This window comes from Pristis pectinata, chromosome 37 (assembly GCF_009764475.1).
Source record: "Pristis pectinata isolate sPriPec2 chromosome 37, sPriPec2.1.pri, whole genome shotgun sequence".
NCBI classification, from domain to species: domain Eukaryota; kingdom Metazoa; phylum Chordata; class Chondrichthyes; order Rhinopristiformes; family Pristidae; genus Pristis; species Pristis pectinata.
In genome coordinates, this window is record NC_067440.1 from 10,745,835 (window position 1) to 10,761,019 (window position 15,185).

Here is a 15,185-nt window from a genome sequence, read left to right on the forward strand (position 1 = left end):
CCCAGAGAGGGGTGAGTACCTGGAACACACAGCCTGAGAGAGAGGTAGAAGCAGAGTCACTGACTGCATTGAAGTGCCCAGATGAACACTGAATTGACCAGGCAGAGGTGACTATGGACCAAGTGCTGGGAGATGGGATGGATGGGTGCCCACTGGTCAGTGTGGGCCGAATGGCCTGTTTCCCTGCTGAGTGGCTCCACAACCATGACTTAAAGCAGCCCCAGAACGGCGAGGAAGCTTCATCCTGAAAGATCCTGCTCCGTGGAAGATACATTCCCATTAACGGTGCCCCTTGCAAGAGTCAGGATTGGTTGGATCACCTAGGGGCGAGCCACAGGAAGATTTGCGAGGACTAAAAAATGGCGGCCACAACAGACTTCATGCTATGACCCCTTCCCTCCAATTTACAGTCGCTGTTCCCCACCAAACACCTCCCCGCCAGAGTTAGCCCCAAAACTGGTCCCATTGTCCCTCCCCAGGGCCAAGTTCACCTGCACCCCCAGAACAACCCACCATCTCCCCCAAGCAACAGAACCACCCTCTGTCTTCCCCGACCCCCTTCCCTGCACAGGGAGGCGGGGGAATGGGGGTAATTCTGGACCAGGAATTTGGTGATTACCCCTCTTTGCCCTCACTCTCCAAGGGGAGGGTATTTATGCCTTATCCTCACTTTCCACCACAAGAATCACCCTCTTTGCCCCTACTCTCCCCCCAGGGAGGGGATTAAACCCCTTTCTCCCAACTGGGAGTGGATTCACCCCCTGCCCTTGGAAGCAAAATTGGTTAGATATCCCCCGGGATAGGGATTCACCCTCCATTTGCCCCCTCAGGGAGGGGATTGGCTCCCACTGCCCCCACCTTGGGAAGGGGTTTGCCCCCCCTCCCAATTCGGAACCACCCACAACAATGCGATTCATCCCCTCGGGAAGGCGATTTTCCCCCCCTCGGGAAGGGAAGGGGATTCATTCCCCCCCCCTTTGCCCCCACAAGTGGGGTCACTTCCCTGACCCGCTCCGGGCCACTGATTCAGGATCTCCGAGGTCCCGAACTGCCACGTCGGCGCTTGGAGTTTACTGTATCCTTCACTTATTTACTTCGTGTGTACAGTGTAAACAAGAATGGGAAAATAAAGTCCTCGGATTTCACTCGCAGTTACGCAGGGAGAGAGGAGCTCAAACATCCCTGCTGGGGCAACCCTCACACCAAGTCACATCAAACGCCACAGCGAGGGTACAAGCAAACTCGACTCCTCAGTGGAAACAGAGCCACAGAAGACCGTCCCTAACCAAGACAGTGGCGAAACCTCCCTTCCCTCAACAGCAAACTGCCTGGACGTCTCTCTCTCTCTCTCTATTTCCCTCCTTTCCTTCTAAAACTTTTTTTTTAAAAAGCAGAAACGAGGTTTAACATAAGAATTACAAGTCACGACAAACTACAACAATAAACTAAATAGCAGCTAAATTAAAATATTTCCATCCTCATCCAGGATGCAATTTATCCCCTGCGGAGCCCAACAGTCTTGGAACATCTCCATGGTGCCTGGGGACCACTGCATGCTCTTTTTCTAGGAATAACCAGGTATGAACATGCCTCTTCCACTGTCTGGCAGATGCCCCCACCTTTGACCATGGGGGCCGGGGGGTGGGTGTTGCCCATCACACACTAGCTATTGCATAGAGCGAAGTCTCAATGTCACAGAGGCTCAAGACAAATGAATCCCAGACCATGCTGCAGATGTTGAGCACACACATATACACACACACTCTAACTATAGTACCCAAGAGATTTTGATTGCACTGAACTAACCCCCAGTCCCTGGGCCATTAGACGCTAGCCCCGTTACAAACAAGCACTATTATTTTACAAAAGAACCAGGTTACACAGTAGGTGATAAATTACCCAATGAACCCAGAGAGTTTAAAGTGGGAAATATACTGGGACCATTACAGGAAGGGTGTGGAGGCTTTGGAGAGGGTGCAGAAGAGGTTCACCAGGAAGCTGCCTGGATTAGAGTGCATGGAGGTTGGACAAACTTGGGTGTTTTCCCTGGAGCATTGGTGACCGAGGGGAGACCTGAGAAGTTTATAAGATTATGAGGGGTACAGATAGGGTAGACAGTCAGAATCTTCATCCTAGGATCGAAATGTCAAATACTAAAGGACATGCATTTAAGGTGAGGGGGGGGAAGTTTTAAAGGAGATGTGCAGGGCAAGTTTTTAAAACACAGAGAGCAGTGGGTGCCTAGAACGGGCTGCCAGGGGTGGTGGTGGAGGCAGATATGATAGACGGGTTTCAGAGGCTGTTTAGACAGACACAACGAATGTGCAGGGAATGGAGAGATGTGGATCACATGCAGGCAGAAGAGAACTGATTTTAATTCCGGCTTCGTGTTCAGCACAGACATCGTGGGCCAAAGGGCCTGTTCTACTGCCAGACCCCAGCTCTGTCCACACACCCGACCCTTCCTGGTGGGAGTTCGGGAGGTGGTGTCGGAGTAGCCTGGGCGAGTAACCACGGGCCATTCTGTAGACGGTGCGCTGTGGCGGAGGGAGGGGGTGTTTCGGGGGGGTGGATAGGGTACCGATCGAGCGGGCTGCTCTGTCCCGGGACGGTGTGGAGCTTCTCGGGAGCTGTTGGAGCCACGGTCACCCGGGCAGGCGAGGGGTTGTCCCGTCACACTCCCGACCCGTGCCCTGTAGATGGGGGAAAGGTCCTGGAGAGTCGGGAGGTGAGTCCCTCACCTCAGGATCCCCGACCTCTGACCTGATCCTGAGGCAAAATTGCAACAGTTGGCCTGCATTCAGAAGTGTGCTGTGTTGGTCTCAAAGTTCGGGACAAGATGCTATACGTAGAACAGTACATCACAGGAACAGGACCTTCGTCCCACCATGTCTGTGCCAAACACGATGCCAAATTAAACTAAATCTCTTCTGCCTGCACATGATCCATATCCCTCCACATTCATGAGTCTGTCTAACAGCCTCTTAAATCCCACTGTCGTATCTGCCTCCACCACCACCCCTGGCAGACCGTTCCAGGCACCCACCACTCTGTGTGTTAAAACTTGCCCTGCACATCTCCTTTAAACTTTCCCTGTCTCACCTTAAATGTCCTCTTCTCGTTACTACCATCGGGGAGGAGGTGCAGAACCTGAAGACCCCACACTCAGTGATTCAGGAACAGCTTCTTCCCCTCCGCCATCAGATTTCTGAACGGTCCATGAACACTACCTCATTATTCCTTTTCTTTTTGCATTATTTAGTTTTTGTAATTTATAGTAATGTCTTGTACTGTACTGCTGCCACAAAACAACACATTTACCATCACACAAGTCAGCGATAATAAATCGGATTCTGATTCTAGTATTTGGCATTTCTACCCTGGGAAAAAAGATTCAGATTGCCTGCTCTATCTCTGCCCCTCATAATTTTATAAACTTCTATCAGGTCTCCCCTCAGCCTCCGACGCTCCAGAGAAAACAACCCAAGTTTATCCAACCTCTCCTCATTGCTCATGCCCTCTAATCCAGGCAGCATCTGGTGAACCTCCTCTGCACCCTCTCCAAAGCCTCCACATCCTTCCTGTAATGGGGCGACCACAATTGAATACAATACTCCAAGTGTGGCCTATCCAGAGTTTTATAAAGTTACAACATAATTTCCTGACTGCTGCACTCAGTAGCTCAACAAATAAAGGCAAGTATGCCACCCGCCGCCTTTACCATGCTATCAAGTTGCGTGCCACTGTACATCAATGCTGTTAAGGGTCCTGCCATTAACTGTTGTACTGTCCCCTTACATTTTATCTCCCAAAGCGCAGCACCTCACACTTGTCCGGATTAAACTCCATCTGCCAATTTTCTGCCCACATCTGCAGCTGATCTGTATCCTTTGGCAATCTTCTACACTATCCACAATGCCAACCTTTGTGTCATCTGCAAACTTACTAACCCCACCCATCCACGTTTTCATCCAAGCCAGATCGATCTCGGCACAGCAGGGATGTGGAGAGTAGTTTGTCCAACCTCTCCTTATAGCTCATACTCTCCAATCCAAGCAACATCCTGGTGAACCTCTTCTGCACCCTCTCCAAAGTCTCCACACCCTTCCTGTGGAGGGGTGACCGGAACTGCACACAATACTCCAAGTGTGGTCAAACCAAAGTTTCATATGTACACAAATGCAAGCATTTCTTTTACAGCTTCTCTCATCCCAAGGCCTTCAGGAAAGGGGGGCGGTGTACATGCACCGGTCTACATCAATGGTGCTGAGGTCAAGAGGGTTGTGGCTTCAAGTTCCTGGGAGTGAACATCACCAACAGCCTGTCCTGGTCAAATCATGTAGATGCCACGGCAAGAAAGCTCACCAGCGCCTCAGTAGGCTAAAGAAATTTGGTTTGTTCCCTTTGACTCTCACCAACTTTTACCAGTGCACCATAGAAAGCATCCTATCTGGATGCATCACGGCTTGGTACAGCAACTGCCTCTGCCCAGGACCGCAAGAAACTGCAGAGAGCTTGTGGACACAACTCAGCACATCACCAGAAACCAGCCTCCCCTCCTTAGAGTCTTTGCCTCCTGTTGTCTTGGTGAAACAGCCGCATAATCAAAGACCCCACCCACCAGGGTCATTCTCTCTTTCTCTCCTATCAGGTAGAAGATACAGGAGCTGAGGGCACATACCACCAGACTTAAGGACAGCTTCTACCCCACTGTGATAAGACTATTGAATGGTTCCCTTATACAATGAGATGGACTCTGACCTTCACGATCTACCTTGTTGTGACCTTGCACCTTATTGCATTGCACTTTCTCTGTAGCTGTGACACTTTACTCTGTACTGTTATTGTTTTACCTGTACTACATCAATGCACTCTGTACTAACCAATGTAACTGCACTGTGTAATGAATTGACCTGTATGATCAGTTTGCAAGACAAGTTTTTCACTGTACCTCAGTCCAAGTGACAATAATAAACCAATACCAACCAAGAGAGCAAACTCTTTTTAATAAAATGATAGGAGTATGGGCTCCTGTGTAAAGACAACATTTATTTTTGACTGTCCAGACGAAGGCGCCACAAGAAAGGTCAACCAAGCCACCCCCAATACTTCACCTCCTCAAGGAACCACAAGGAAGACCGTTCTATGTGGGAATGAGCAGCAACAGGGCATCCAAATGGGTGTAATCCAGGGACAGGCAAAACAATGCGACAGGTAGGAAAGTTAGTGTGGAGGAGGCCTGTAGAGAGAGGCTAAATGAGTGGGGAAGATCTGGAATATAATATGGAATAAATAAACACGAACATCCATTTTCTTTCATTTTCTCCTGCAAAATGATATCTCAATGGGGAGAGATTGCAGTGCTCAAAGTTGCAGAGGGATCTGGAGATCCCAGTGCGAGATTCACCAGAAACAAGTAATTGGGAAAGTCACTCTGCTGGAGGAACTCAGCAGGTTCTGTGAGGGAGGAAGGGAAGGAACGAATTGTTGGTGTTTCGGTCGAGACCCTGCATCAGGAGGCAAATACCAAAACGGTTTTGTTTATTGGTCGAGTAATTAAATAGAAAGTAGGAAGTTGGTTCTTCTGTTATACAGGGGAGCTGGTGAGGCCACATCTGGAGTGCTGTGTGCAGTAGCAGTGTCCCTTATTACAGAAGGTTATTGGGAACAGTTGTGGGAAGATTTATCAAACTGATACCAGGAATGGGACATCCTCTGATGACAAGTACTATTCTTCCTATTTTGCCTTACGACATAGAAAGAGGCCATTTGACCCATTGCATCCATGCCAGCCCCCAAGGTAATCACATTCCTCCAGTTATTTCCCTGTAATCTTCTCTCTCAGCTGCCAACCAACTCCCCTCCTGCCCAATCCATCCCCCTCCTCCCGTTCTCCTACACCCATCCCCATACTAGGGACAACGTACAGCAGACAATTAACCCACTTGGAGTACTGCTGTGCAGTTCTGGTCATGCAGCTATAGCAAGAAGTTATCAAGGGATTGCAATATTATTGTCTATTGTACTGAGGTACAGTGAAAACTTGTCTTGCACATCGTTCATACAGATCAACAATGCATAGAGGTAGTACAAGGTAAAACAATAACAGAAGGTAGCGTAAAGTGTCACAGCTACAGGGAAGTGCATTGCAGACAGACAATAAGGTGCAAGGTCACAATGAAGTAGATTGCAGGTCAGAGTCCATCTTATATTAAGGAACCGTTGAACAGTCTTATCACTGTGGGATAGAAGCTGTCCTTACGCCTGGTGGTACGTGCTTTCAAAACTTTTGTATCTTCTGCCCCGATCGGGGGGGGTGGAGGAGAATGTCCGGGGCGGGTGGGGTCTTGGCTGCTTTACCGAGGCAGCATAGACCAGAGTCCATGGAGGGGAGGCTGTTTCCGTGACATGCTGGGCTGTGTCCACAACTCTCTGCAGTTTCTTGCGGTCCCGGGCAGAGCAGTTGCCGTACCAAGCCATGATGCATCTGGATAGGATCCAAGCTGTGAGGGTGCAGGAAGGATTCACGAGGATGTTACAGGGAATGGAAGGTTTGAGTTACAAGGAGAGGCTGGATAGGCTGGGACTGTTCTCCCTGGAGTGAAGGAGGCTGAGGGGCGACCTGATAGAGGTTTATAAAGTCGTGAGGAGCATGGATAAGGTGGATGGTCACAGTTTTCTCCCCAGGGTAGGAGAGTCTGAATCAAGAGGGCAGAGCGTTTAAGGTGAGAGGAGAAGATTTAAAGGGGATCTGAGGGACAACTTCCCCCCCCACCACAGGGGGTGGTGGGTATCTGGAACAAGCTGCCAGAGGAAGTGGTAGAGGTAGGTACAAATTACAATGGTTTAAAAGACATTTGGACAGGTACAGGGATAGGAAAGGTTTGGAGGGATATGGGCCAAACACAGGCATGTGGGACTAGATTGGATAGACATCTTGGTCAGCAAGGACAAATTGGGCCGAAGGGCCTGTTTCCATGCTGTAATCACGTAGATGCCACGGCCAAGAAAGCTCACCAGCGCCTCTACTTCCTCAGGAGGCTAAAGAAATTCGGCATGTCCCCTTTGATACTCACCAACTTTTATCGATGGACCACAGAAAGCATCCTGTCCAGATGCATCACGGCTTGTTACAGCAACTGCTCTGCCCAGGACTGTAAGAAACTGCAGAGTTGTGGACACCAGCCCAGCGCATCACGGACACCAGCCTCCCCTCCATGGACTCTGTCTTTACCTCTCGCTGCCTTGATGAAGCAGCCGGCATAATCAAAGACCCCACCCACCCGGGACATTCTCTCTTCTCTCCTCTTCCATCGGGTAGAAGATACAGGAGCCTTGAGGGCACGTACCACCAGGCTCAAGGACAGCTTCTATCCACTGTGATAAGATTATTGAATGGTTCCCTTATACAATGAGATGGACTATGACCTCACGATCTACCTTGCTTGTGACCTTGCACCTCTATTGCACTGCACTTTTCTCTGTAGCTGTGACACTTTCTCTGCACTGTTATTGTTTTTACCTTTACTACATCAATGCACTCTGTACTAACTCAATGTAACTGCACTGTGTAATGAATTGATCTGTATGATCGGTATGCAAGGCAAGTTTTTCACAGTACCTCGGTACAAGTGACAATAATAAACCAATACCAACATTACTCCATGACACCAATCCACAGGTCGTTGGGATGTGGGAGGAAACCGGAGCACCCGGGGGAGGAAACCCACAGGGTCAACGTGCAAACTCCACACACAGACAGTGCCAGAGGTCAGGATTGAACCGGGGCCTCCGGCTGTGTTGTGAAGTAGCAGCTCTACCCGCCTGCACCAAAGGAGGTGGAAAGATGGAATGCAGAGCTTAGATTACAGACAGGTTGCCCAGCATCTTGCTGACGGGCCAAACCGCCTCCGGCTGCTCCAAACACGCGCTCGGGCGGAATACATCCGCAGAGACTGCCCTCTCGTCTTTCCCGCTCTGCGGGACAGGTGTTGAAGCAGTCGCATGACACCACGTCCAATGGCGCACCAATGCAGCTCACAGCAGGAAAGTCACAATGCAAGAGGAAGTTCACCTCAGTCCCACAACCATCGGATTCCCAGAAGAATTTTGCAAGAGCAAAGCATATACAACATCAGATTCTGTTACAAAACCAACTTCCCTCTCAGAGGCAAACACTGTTGACGTTACAGCCCAAACCACAGAGTGCAGAAACACTCACAGCTCTAAATAACAGTTCCTTGCACACAGTCAAAGATAGAGGTGATACCACATTAGCAACATTGGACTCAAGAGGAACAACACTCAACATAGAAGTAAACCAACAGCTCACTGCAAGGAGGAAAGGTTGGAAATGCAGAGGTAGTTCACCAGGGAGGTTGCCTGGATTGGAGGACTTTAGTTATGGGGAGGGATTGGAGAGGCTTGGCTTGTTTTCCTGGAGAGACTAAGGGAACTAGGGCTTTACTCTTTGGTGAGGAGGAGGATGAGAGGAGACATGATAGAGCTGTACAAAATATTGAGAGGAATAGATAGAGTGGACAGCCAGCGCCTCTTTCCCAGGGCACCAACGCTCAATACAAGAGGGCATGGCTTTAAAGTAATGGGTGGGAAGTTCAAGGGAGATATCAGAGGGAGGTTTTTACCCAGAGAGTGGTTGGGGCATGGAATGTGCTGTCTGGGGCGGTGGTGGAGGCAGGTACATTGGTCAAATTCAAGAGATTACTAGATAAGCATATGGAGGAATTTAAAATAGAGGGATATGTGGGAGGAAGGGGTTAGATAGTCTTAGGTGAGGTTTAAAGGTCGGCACAACATTGTGGGCCGAAGGGCCTGTATTGTGCTGTGCTGTTCTGTGGAGTGAAGTTTGCTTAGGAGTGAGCTGATAGAAGGTCACAAGACAAAGGAGTAGAAGTAGGCCATTCAGCCCATCGAGTCTGCTCCATCACTTCACCATGAGCTAAACTATTCTCCCATCCAGCCCCAATTCCAGGCCTTCTCCCCATATCCCTTGATACCTTGACTAATTGGATACCTATCAATCTCCTCCTTAAACACCCCTAATGATCGGGCCTCCACAGCTGTACATGACAACGAATTTCATAAATCCAAAACCCTCTGGCTAAGGAATTTTCTCCGCATCTCTGTTCTAAATGGGTACCCTCTAATTCTAAGACTACTCTGTCTAGTCCTTACAACATTCGAAATGTTTCTATGAAAAAAAATCATAAGAGTAGATAGAACATTTTTCCAGTGGTAGATGTATCAAAGGAGTTTTTAAAAGGGGATCTAAGGAGAAAGGGGTTTTTGGTTTCACACACAGAGGTGTTGATATCTCAAACTCACTGCCAGAGGAGGTGGAATCAGATACAATCACTGTTTCAGAGGCATTCAGACAGGCTCTTGTATACAGAAGGCATAGACAAGTCTTAATGCAGGCAAGTTGAATTTGTGTAGGTGGGCAAAAAGATTGGCATGAAGGTCTCATTCCCATGCTCTGCAACTCCACGACTCTCTGAACACATTCCAGCTGAACAAATCCCCCTAAACCTTTCCTATCCATGTACCTGTCCAAATGTCTTTTAAATGCCGTTATCCTTCAACTTGTAGTTCAAGTATCTGTCAGTCTCTATCTTTAATATAAATAGTTGAGACAGGCAGCACTGACCCTGTAACACTTCACTGGATATTGAATGCTAATCTGAAAATGACCCATTAATTCGCACTCTATTTACTGTTATCCATTCCAAAGTACTATCCCCAACCGTGCACTCTTACCTCATGCTTTGTGACACCTTAGTGCTCTCTGGGAATCCAGACTCATTCCATTCACTGATTCCGTTCCCCATGCCCCCAGAAATTTATCAATCACAGTTTAACCTTTCATAAAACTCCCTTGGCGTCCCGGACCAATACGTTCTCCAGACGTTCTCACCTCTCCCTCAACCCATCCCGCCTCCCCATTCACCACTTGGCAGCCTGACACAACCAAGGGAGAGGGAGGACAACGTTGCAGACTTGGGGGGGGGGGGCATGACGCCCACCCCAGTGGAAGAGCCGAAGGTGAAGGAAGGGAAAAGTTGGGAGTCTGGCCAGGGATTGCAAAGGGTGTTGAACTAAGGAATATAGCATGTTAGCAGGTCTGTTTTCTAAAATGTAACAAAGTCACTGATAAAATGATGTATGCAACTCCAGAGGCATCAGATTTGGAAGAGAAACATTACATTTGGAGGGGAGGGTGGAGTTTCCTTTCTTTGGAGGAGGTTCTCCTGAAGGTGGTTAACGGAGTTCAAATCCTGCAAGACCTTGACACGGTGAACAGGGAGCACCCATCTCTCTGCGCAGAGGGGGCAGTAACTTGGGGGTGTGGATTTAAAGCAATTGGTAGCAGGATTATTCAGGAAAGAGGGTAGTTGGGTCCGTAGCTCACACCCTGGTGGATGCAGAAGCAGCCATTGTTTTTTTTAAGCAAGTATTTTAACCTACAGTGGAGCAGAGGTAAGTGGGATTTGTCATTTTGTTTTCAGCCGAACATCTGGAGGACGTAGAGGCCCAAGACTCCATCTGGAGCGCTTTGCCACAGACCTCTTGCGAACCTACAGCGTTAGGCTGCAGAAGAAGAAACGAGCGGGGTCTCGATACCGAGGCACTGCGTGCGCTTTCATTCAGGGCTGGGAGGGAGAGGTGGTGGGAGGAAGAAGAGGATAGGGGCAAGGAGTCAGTGTGCCTTTAAGTAAAGTGGCAGGCGGTCAGAGAGGTGGGGAAGGAAGGGTCTTAAAGGGGGCGATAAAATGGAGAATAAATGCACCACCTCGTGCCGGACTTGTCCCCCATGATGCCACCAGAAAGACAAGGTGCTTCTTGCAGGGTGCAAAGGGCTGGAGGAGAGACAGGAGAGAGGTTCAGAGCCCGCAGCCGGGCGAGGCGCCCCGGAAGCAGCGAGCAGCTGCTCGGCCGGCCCAGACGGAGATTCCCTCCTCGCGCCGCTACAATGTATCCAATCGGCCGGGGGAACCCCCCCCCCACGCGCCGCTACAATGTATCCAGCCGCCCGCTCCAGCCGCCGCCGCCGCTGACGAGTGGAGGGACGCCGCTGGCTCCGCCCAGCAACGGCCCTGACTGACAGCGCGGCCGGCCAACCGCGGCCCCGCGGAGGGTGGCGCTCCGCCCTGACTGACAGCGCGGCCGGCCAACCGCGGCCCCGCGGAGGGTGGCGCTCCGCCCTGACTGACAGCGCGGCCGGCCAACCGCGGCCCCGCGGAGGGTGGCGCTCCGCCCTGACTGACAGCGCGGCCGGCCAACCGCGGCCCCGCGGAGTGCAAGTGATAGAGAGGGGGGCGGACCCCTGATCTGCGTCACGTGGGTGCCTGGGGAGCTCTCCTGACGTCATGCCTTCCCAGCCCCTGTCCCAAGTCAAAGGGGAAGAGGGGGTTTGGGCGAGCGGTGCAGGGTGCATGCGAATCATTGGGAGTTCATGTGTGCGTTGAGCAAGTAATTAGGGAGGCAAATCGTTGGGCTTAATTGCAAGAGTGCCATTGCAATAATAGAGGGCCCTGGAGAGAGTGCATATGGATATACTTGCAACTGAGCGAGTGCAATGAACCAGTCGGATTCCTGGGGATGGGGTGTTTATCCTACATGGAGACGGGAACACCCTGAAAACTCCTGCAGGATTGATTTATGGAAGCTACCTCCCCTGGCTCGGGTGCCCCAGAATGAGGGGTATCTGTCTTAAACTTGGGGGGGGGTCAGCCATTCAGCACCGAATTAAGACCAAATTTCTTCACCCAGGAGGGGTTTGTGTATTCTCATTCACTGGATGAGACAGAGATTATAGAACTTAAAGGGAGTGATCCGGTCACCCAGCTATAGGAAGGATGTCACTAAGCTGGAGAGGATGCAGGAAAGATTCACATGAATGTTCCTGGGACTGGAGCCCACACTCTCTTGAAATGCACAAAACGGATTCACATAAAGTTACAGCACAGAAAACAGGCCCGTCAACGAGCTCGTCCATGCTGAGCAGCTGCATTTCTGAGCTCGTCTCATTTGCCTAGGTTTGGCCCGTATCCCTTTGCTGTTTATGGACCTGTTTAAGTGTCATAATTGTACCTGCCTCTACCACTTCCTCTGGCAGCTCGTTCCATATACCCACCACCCTCTGTGTAGAAAAACATGCCCCTCAGGTCCCCTTTAAACCTTTCCTTAAACCCCTTGTTTTAGGCTACACTACCCTGGGAAAGAGACTGTCAGCATTCACCTCACCTACGACCCTTGTGATTTTATAAACCTCTGTAAAGTCACCCCTCAGCCTCCTATGCTCCACGGAAAATAGCCCAAGCCTAAACAGTCTCTCCTTATAACTCAAGCCCTCCGTACGTGGTAGCATCCTCGTGAATCTTTCCTGCACCCTTTCCAGCTTAATCCTATAGCTGGGTGACCAGAACTGCACACAATACTCCAAATTGGTCTCACCAATGACATGTACATCACCAATGACATCCCAACTCCTGGACTTGATGCCCTGACTGATGAAGGCCAGCATGCCAAACGCTTTCTTCACCACCCTGTCTACCTGTGTCACTACTTTCAGGGAACTGTGTACCTGTACCCTAGGGCTCTGTTCTACACTCCCTAGAGCCCTGCCATTTACTGTGAAAGTCCTGCCCTGGTTTAACTGACCAAAATGCAATACTTTGCACCTGTTAAGAGTTAAATTGCATCTGCCACTTCTTGGCCCACTTTCCCAGTTGATCTCGTCAGAGAGAGTCACCAGGGAAACAGGCCCTTCAGCCCATCAAGTCCACAGCAACCCATTTACACCAATCCTACATTAATACTATTTTTTATTCCCCCCACATTCCCATCAACTCCCCCCAGAGTCTACCCTCACCCACACACCAGGGGGCAATTCACAGCGGCAATAAATCCAAACCCGCACTTCTTTGGCATGTGGGAGGAGACGGGAGCACCCTGAAAACTCCTGCAGGATTGATTTATGGAAGCCACCTCCCCTGGCTCGGATGCCCCAGAACAAGGGGTATCTGTCTCAAACTTGGCGGGGGGGGGGGGGGTCAGCCATTCAGCACCAAATTAAGACCAAATTTCTTCACCCAGGAGGGGTTTGTGTATTCTCATTCACTGGATATATACAAGACAGAGCTTATCGAACATAAAGGGAGTGATCTGGTCGCTCAGCTGTAGGAAGGATGTCACTAAGCTGGAGAGGATGCAGGAAAGATTCACATGAATGTTCCTGGGACTGGAGGGCTTGAATTTAGGAGAAGGTGGACAGGCTGAGACTGTTGTTCCCTGGGGCGAAGGAGGCTGAGGGGTGACCTTATAGAGGTTTATAAAACCAGGAGGGGCATAGACAAGGCGGTTGGTCACAGTCTTTTCCTGAGAGTAGGTGGGTCTAAAACTAGAGGTTTAAGCTGAGAGTGGAAAGACTTAAAGGGGCAACATTGTCACACAGAGGGTGGTGGGTATGTGGACCGAGCTGCCAGAGGAAATGGTGGAGTAAATTTACAATATTTGAAGGATATTTGGACAGGTACATGGATAGGAAAGGTTTGGAGGGATATGGACCAAACGTAGGCCAACGGTACTAGCTCAGGTAGACATTTGATCTGCATGGACCAGTTGGGCCGAAGGGTCTGTTCCTGTGCTATATGACCCTGTGACTCAAATGGGACTATCAGAGTTTACTGTATATTATTAATCTATAGAATTTAGACACAGCCATGAAAATTAAAATAAAAATCACCAACTCTTTTCTCCACTGCCAGCTTGCAATCAATCTCTCGGGTTGCAGTGTGCTGATGTTCATGTGACTGGATCTGACTATCCGAATGAAATCGAAGGTCTGAATAACAGGTCTGAACAATAATTTACACCCTTTGAGATGGAGGGTTATTTGGTTATATGACCATAAGACAGAGGAGCAGAATTAGGCCATTCGGCCCATCGAGTCTGCTCCGCCATTCGATCGTGGCTGATTTGTTTGTCCCTCCCAACCCCACTCTCCTGCCTTCTCCTCGTAACCTTTGACGCCCTCACTAATCAAGAACCTGTCAACCTCCGCTTTAAATATACCCAATGACTTGCCCTCTGTGGCAATGAATTCCACGGATTCACCACCCTGGCTGAAGAAATTCCTCCTCATCTCAGTTCCAAAGGGACGTCCCTTTATTCTGAGGCTGTGCCTCGGATCCTGGACTCTCCCACTGATGGAAACTCCTTCCACGTCCGCTCTATCCAGGCCTTTCAGTATCCAGTATGTTTCAATGAGATTCCCACTCATCCTTCTGAACTCCATTGAGTACAGGCCCGGAGACATCAAACACTCCTCATGTGTTAACCCTTTCATCCCCAGGATCATTCTCATAAACCTCCTCTGGACCCTCTCCAACGCAAGCACATCCTTCCTTATCTAGCCTTCCTGTCTCATATTGGCACCAGAATTCTGTAATCCTGTGGCTGGAGTTGCAACAGAATTTTACATACAAAATGGTTGTCATGGAGTCATACAGTAGCAAAGCAGGCCCTTCAGCCCATCATATCCATACTGACCACCCATCTACACTAACCCCATTTACCAGCACTTGGTCCATGGCCTTCTCTACTTCGCCAGTTCAAGTGCTCGTCCAGATACCTCCTAAATGTTGTACAGGTCGGTTCAGGAACTGACTGGTTGAAGTCGCTGTTTCTGAGTGGTGGTGTGGGACTTCAGGTTTCTGTACCTCCTGCCCGATGGGAGCTGTGAGAAGATGGCATGGCCCGGATTGTGGGGATCTCTGATGATGGATGTCGCAGAGAGTTGTGGACACAGCCCAGTCCATCTCGCAGACCAGCCTCCCCTCCATTTGACTCCGTCTACGCTTCCCACTGCCTCAGTAAAGCAGCCAGCATAATCAAAGACCCCACCCACCCCGGACATTCTCTCTTCTCCCCTCTCCCATCAGGCAGAAGATACAAAAGCCTGAGAACATGTACCACCAGGCTCAAGGACAGCTTCTATCCCACTGTTATCAGACTCTTGAAAGGACCTCTCATGCACTAAAAGATGGACTCTTGACCTCACAATCTACCTCGTAATGGCCCTTGCACCTTATTGTCTGCCTGCACTGCACTTTCTCTGTAACTGTAACACTATATTCTGCATTCTGTTTTACTACCTCAATGTA

At 49.8% G+C, this 15,185-nt stretch overlaps 1 protein-coding gene across 1 annotated transcript in view; it reads right to left on the minus strand.

The window, feature by feature from the left end:
• LOC127586684 (arrestin red cell) overlaps positions 1-11,087 on the minus strand; it is a 94,542-nt gene extending 83,455 nt beyond the window's left edge. The window contains exon 1 of the mRNA XM_052044811.1: positions 10,811-11,087. Within this exon, the coding sequence (XP_051900771.1) occupies positions 10,811-10,833 (23 nt within the window). The 5' untranslated portion in view covers positions 10,834-11,087. The remainder of the gene's footprint in view (positions 1-10,810) is intronic.
• Between the last annotated feature and the right edge of the window lie 4,098 nt (positions 11,088-15,185).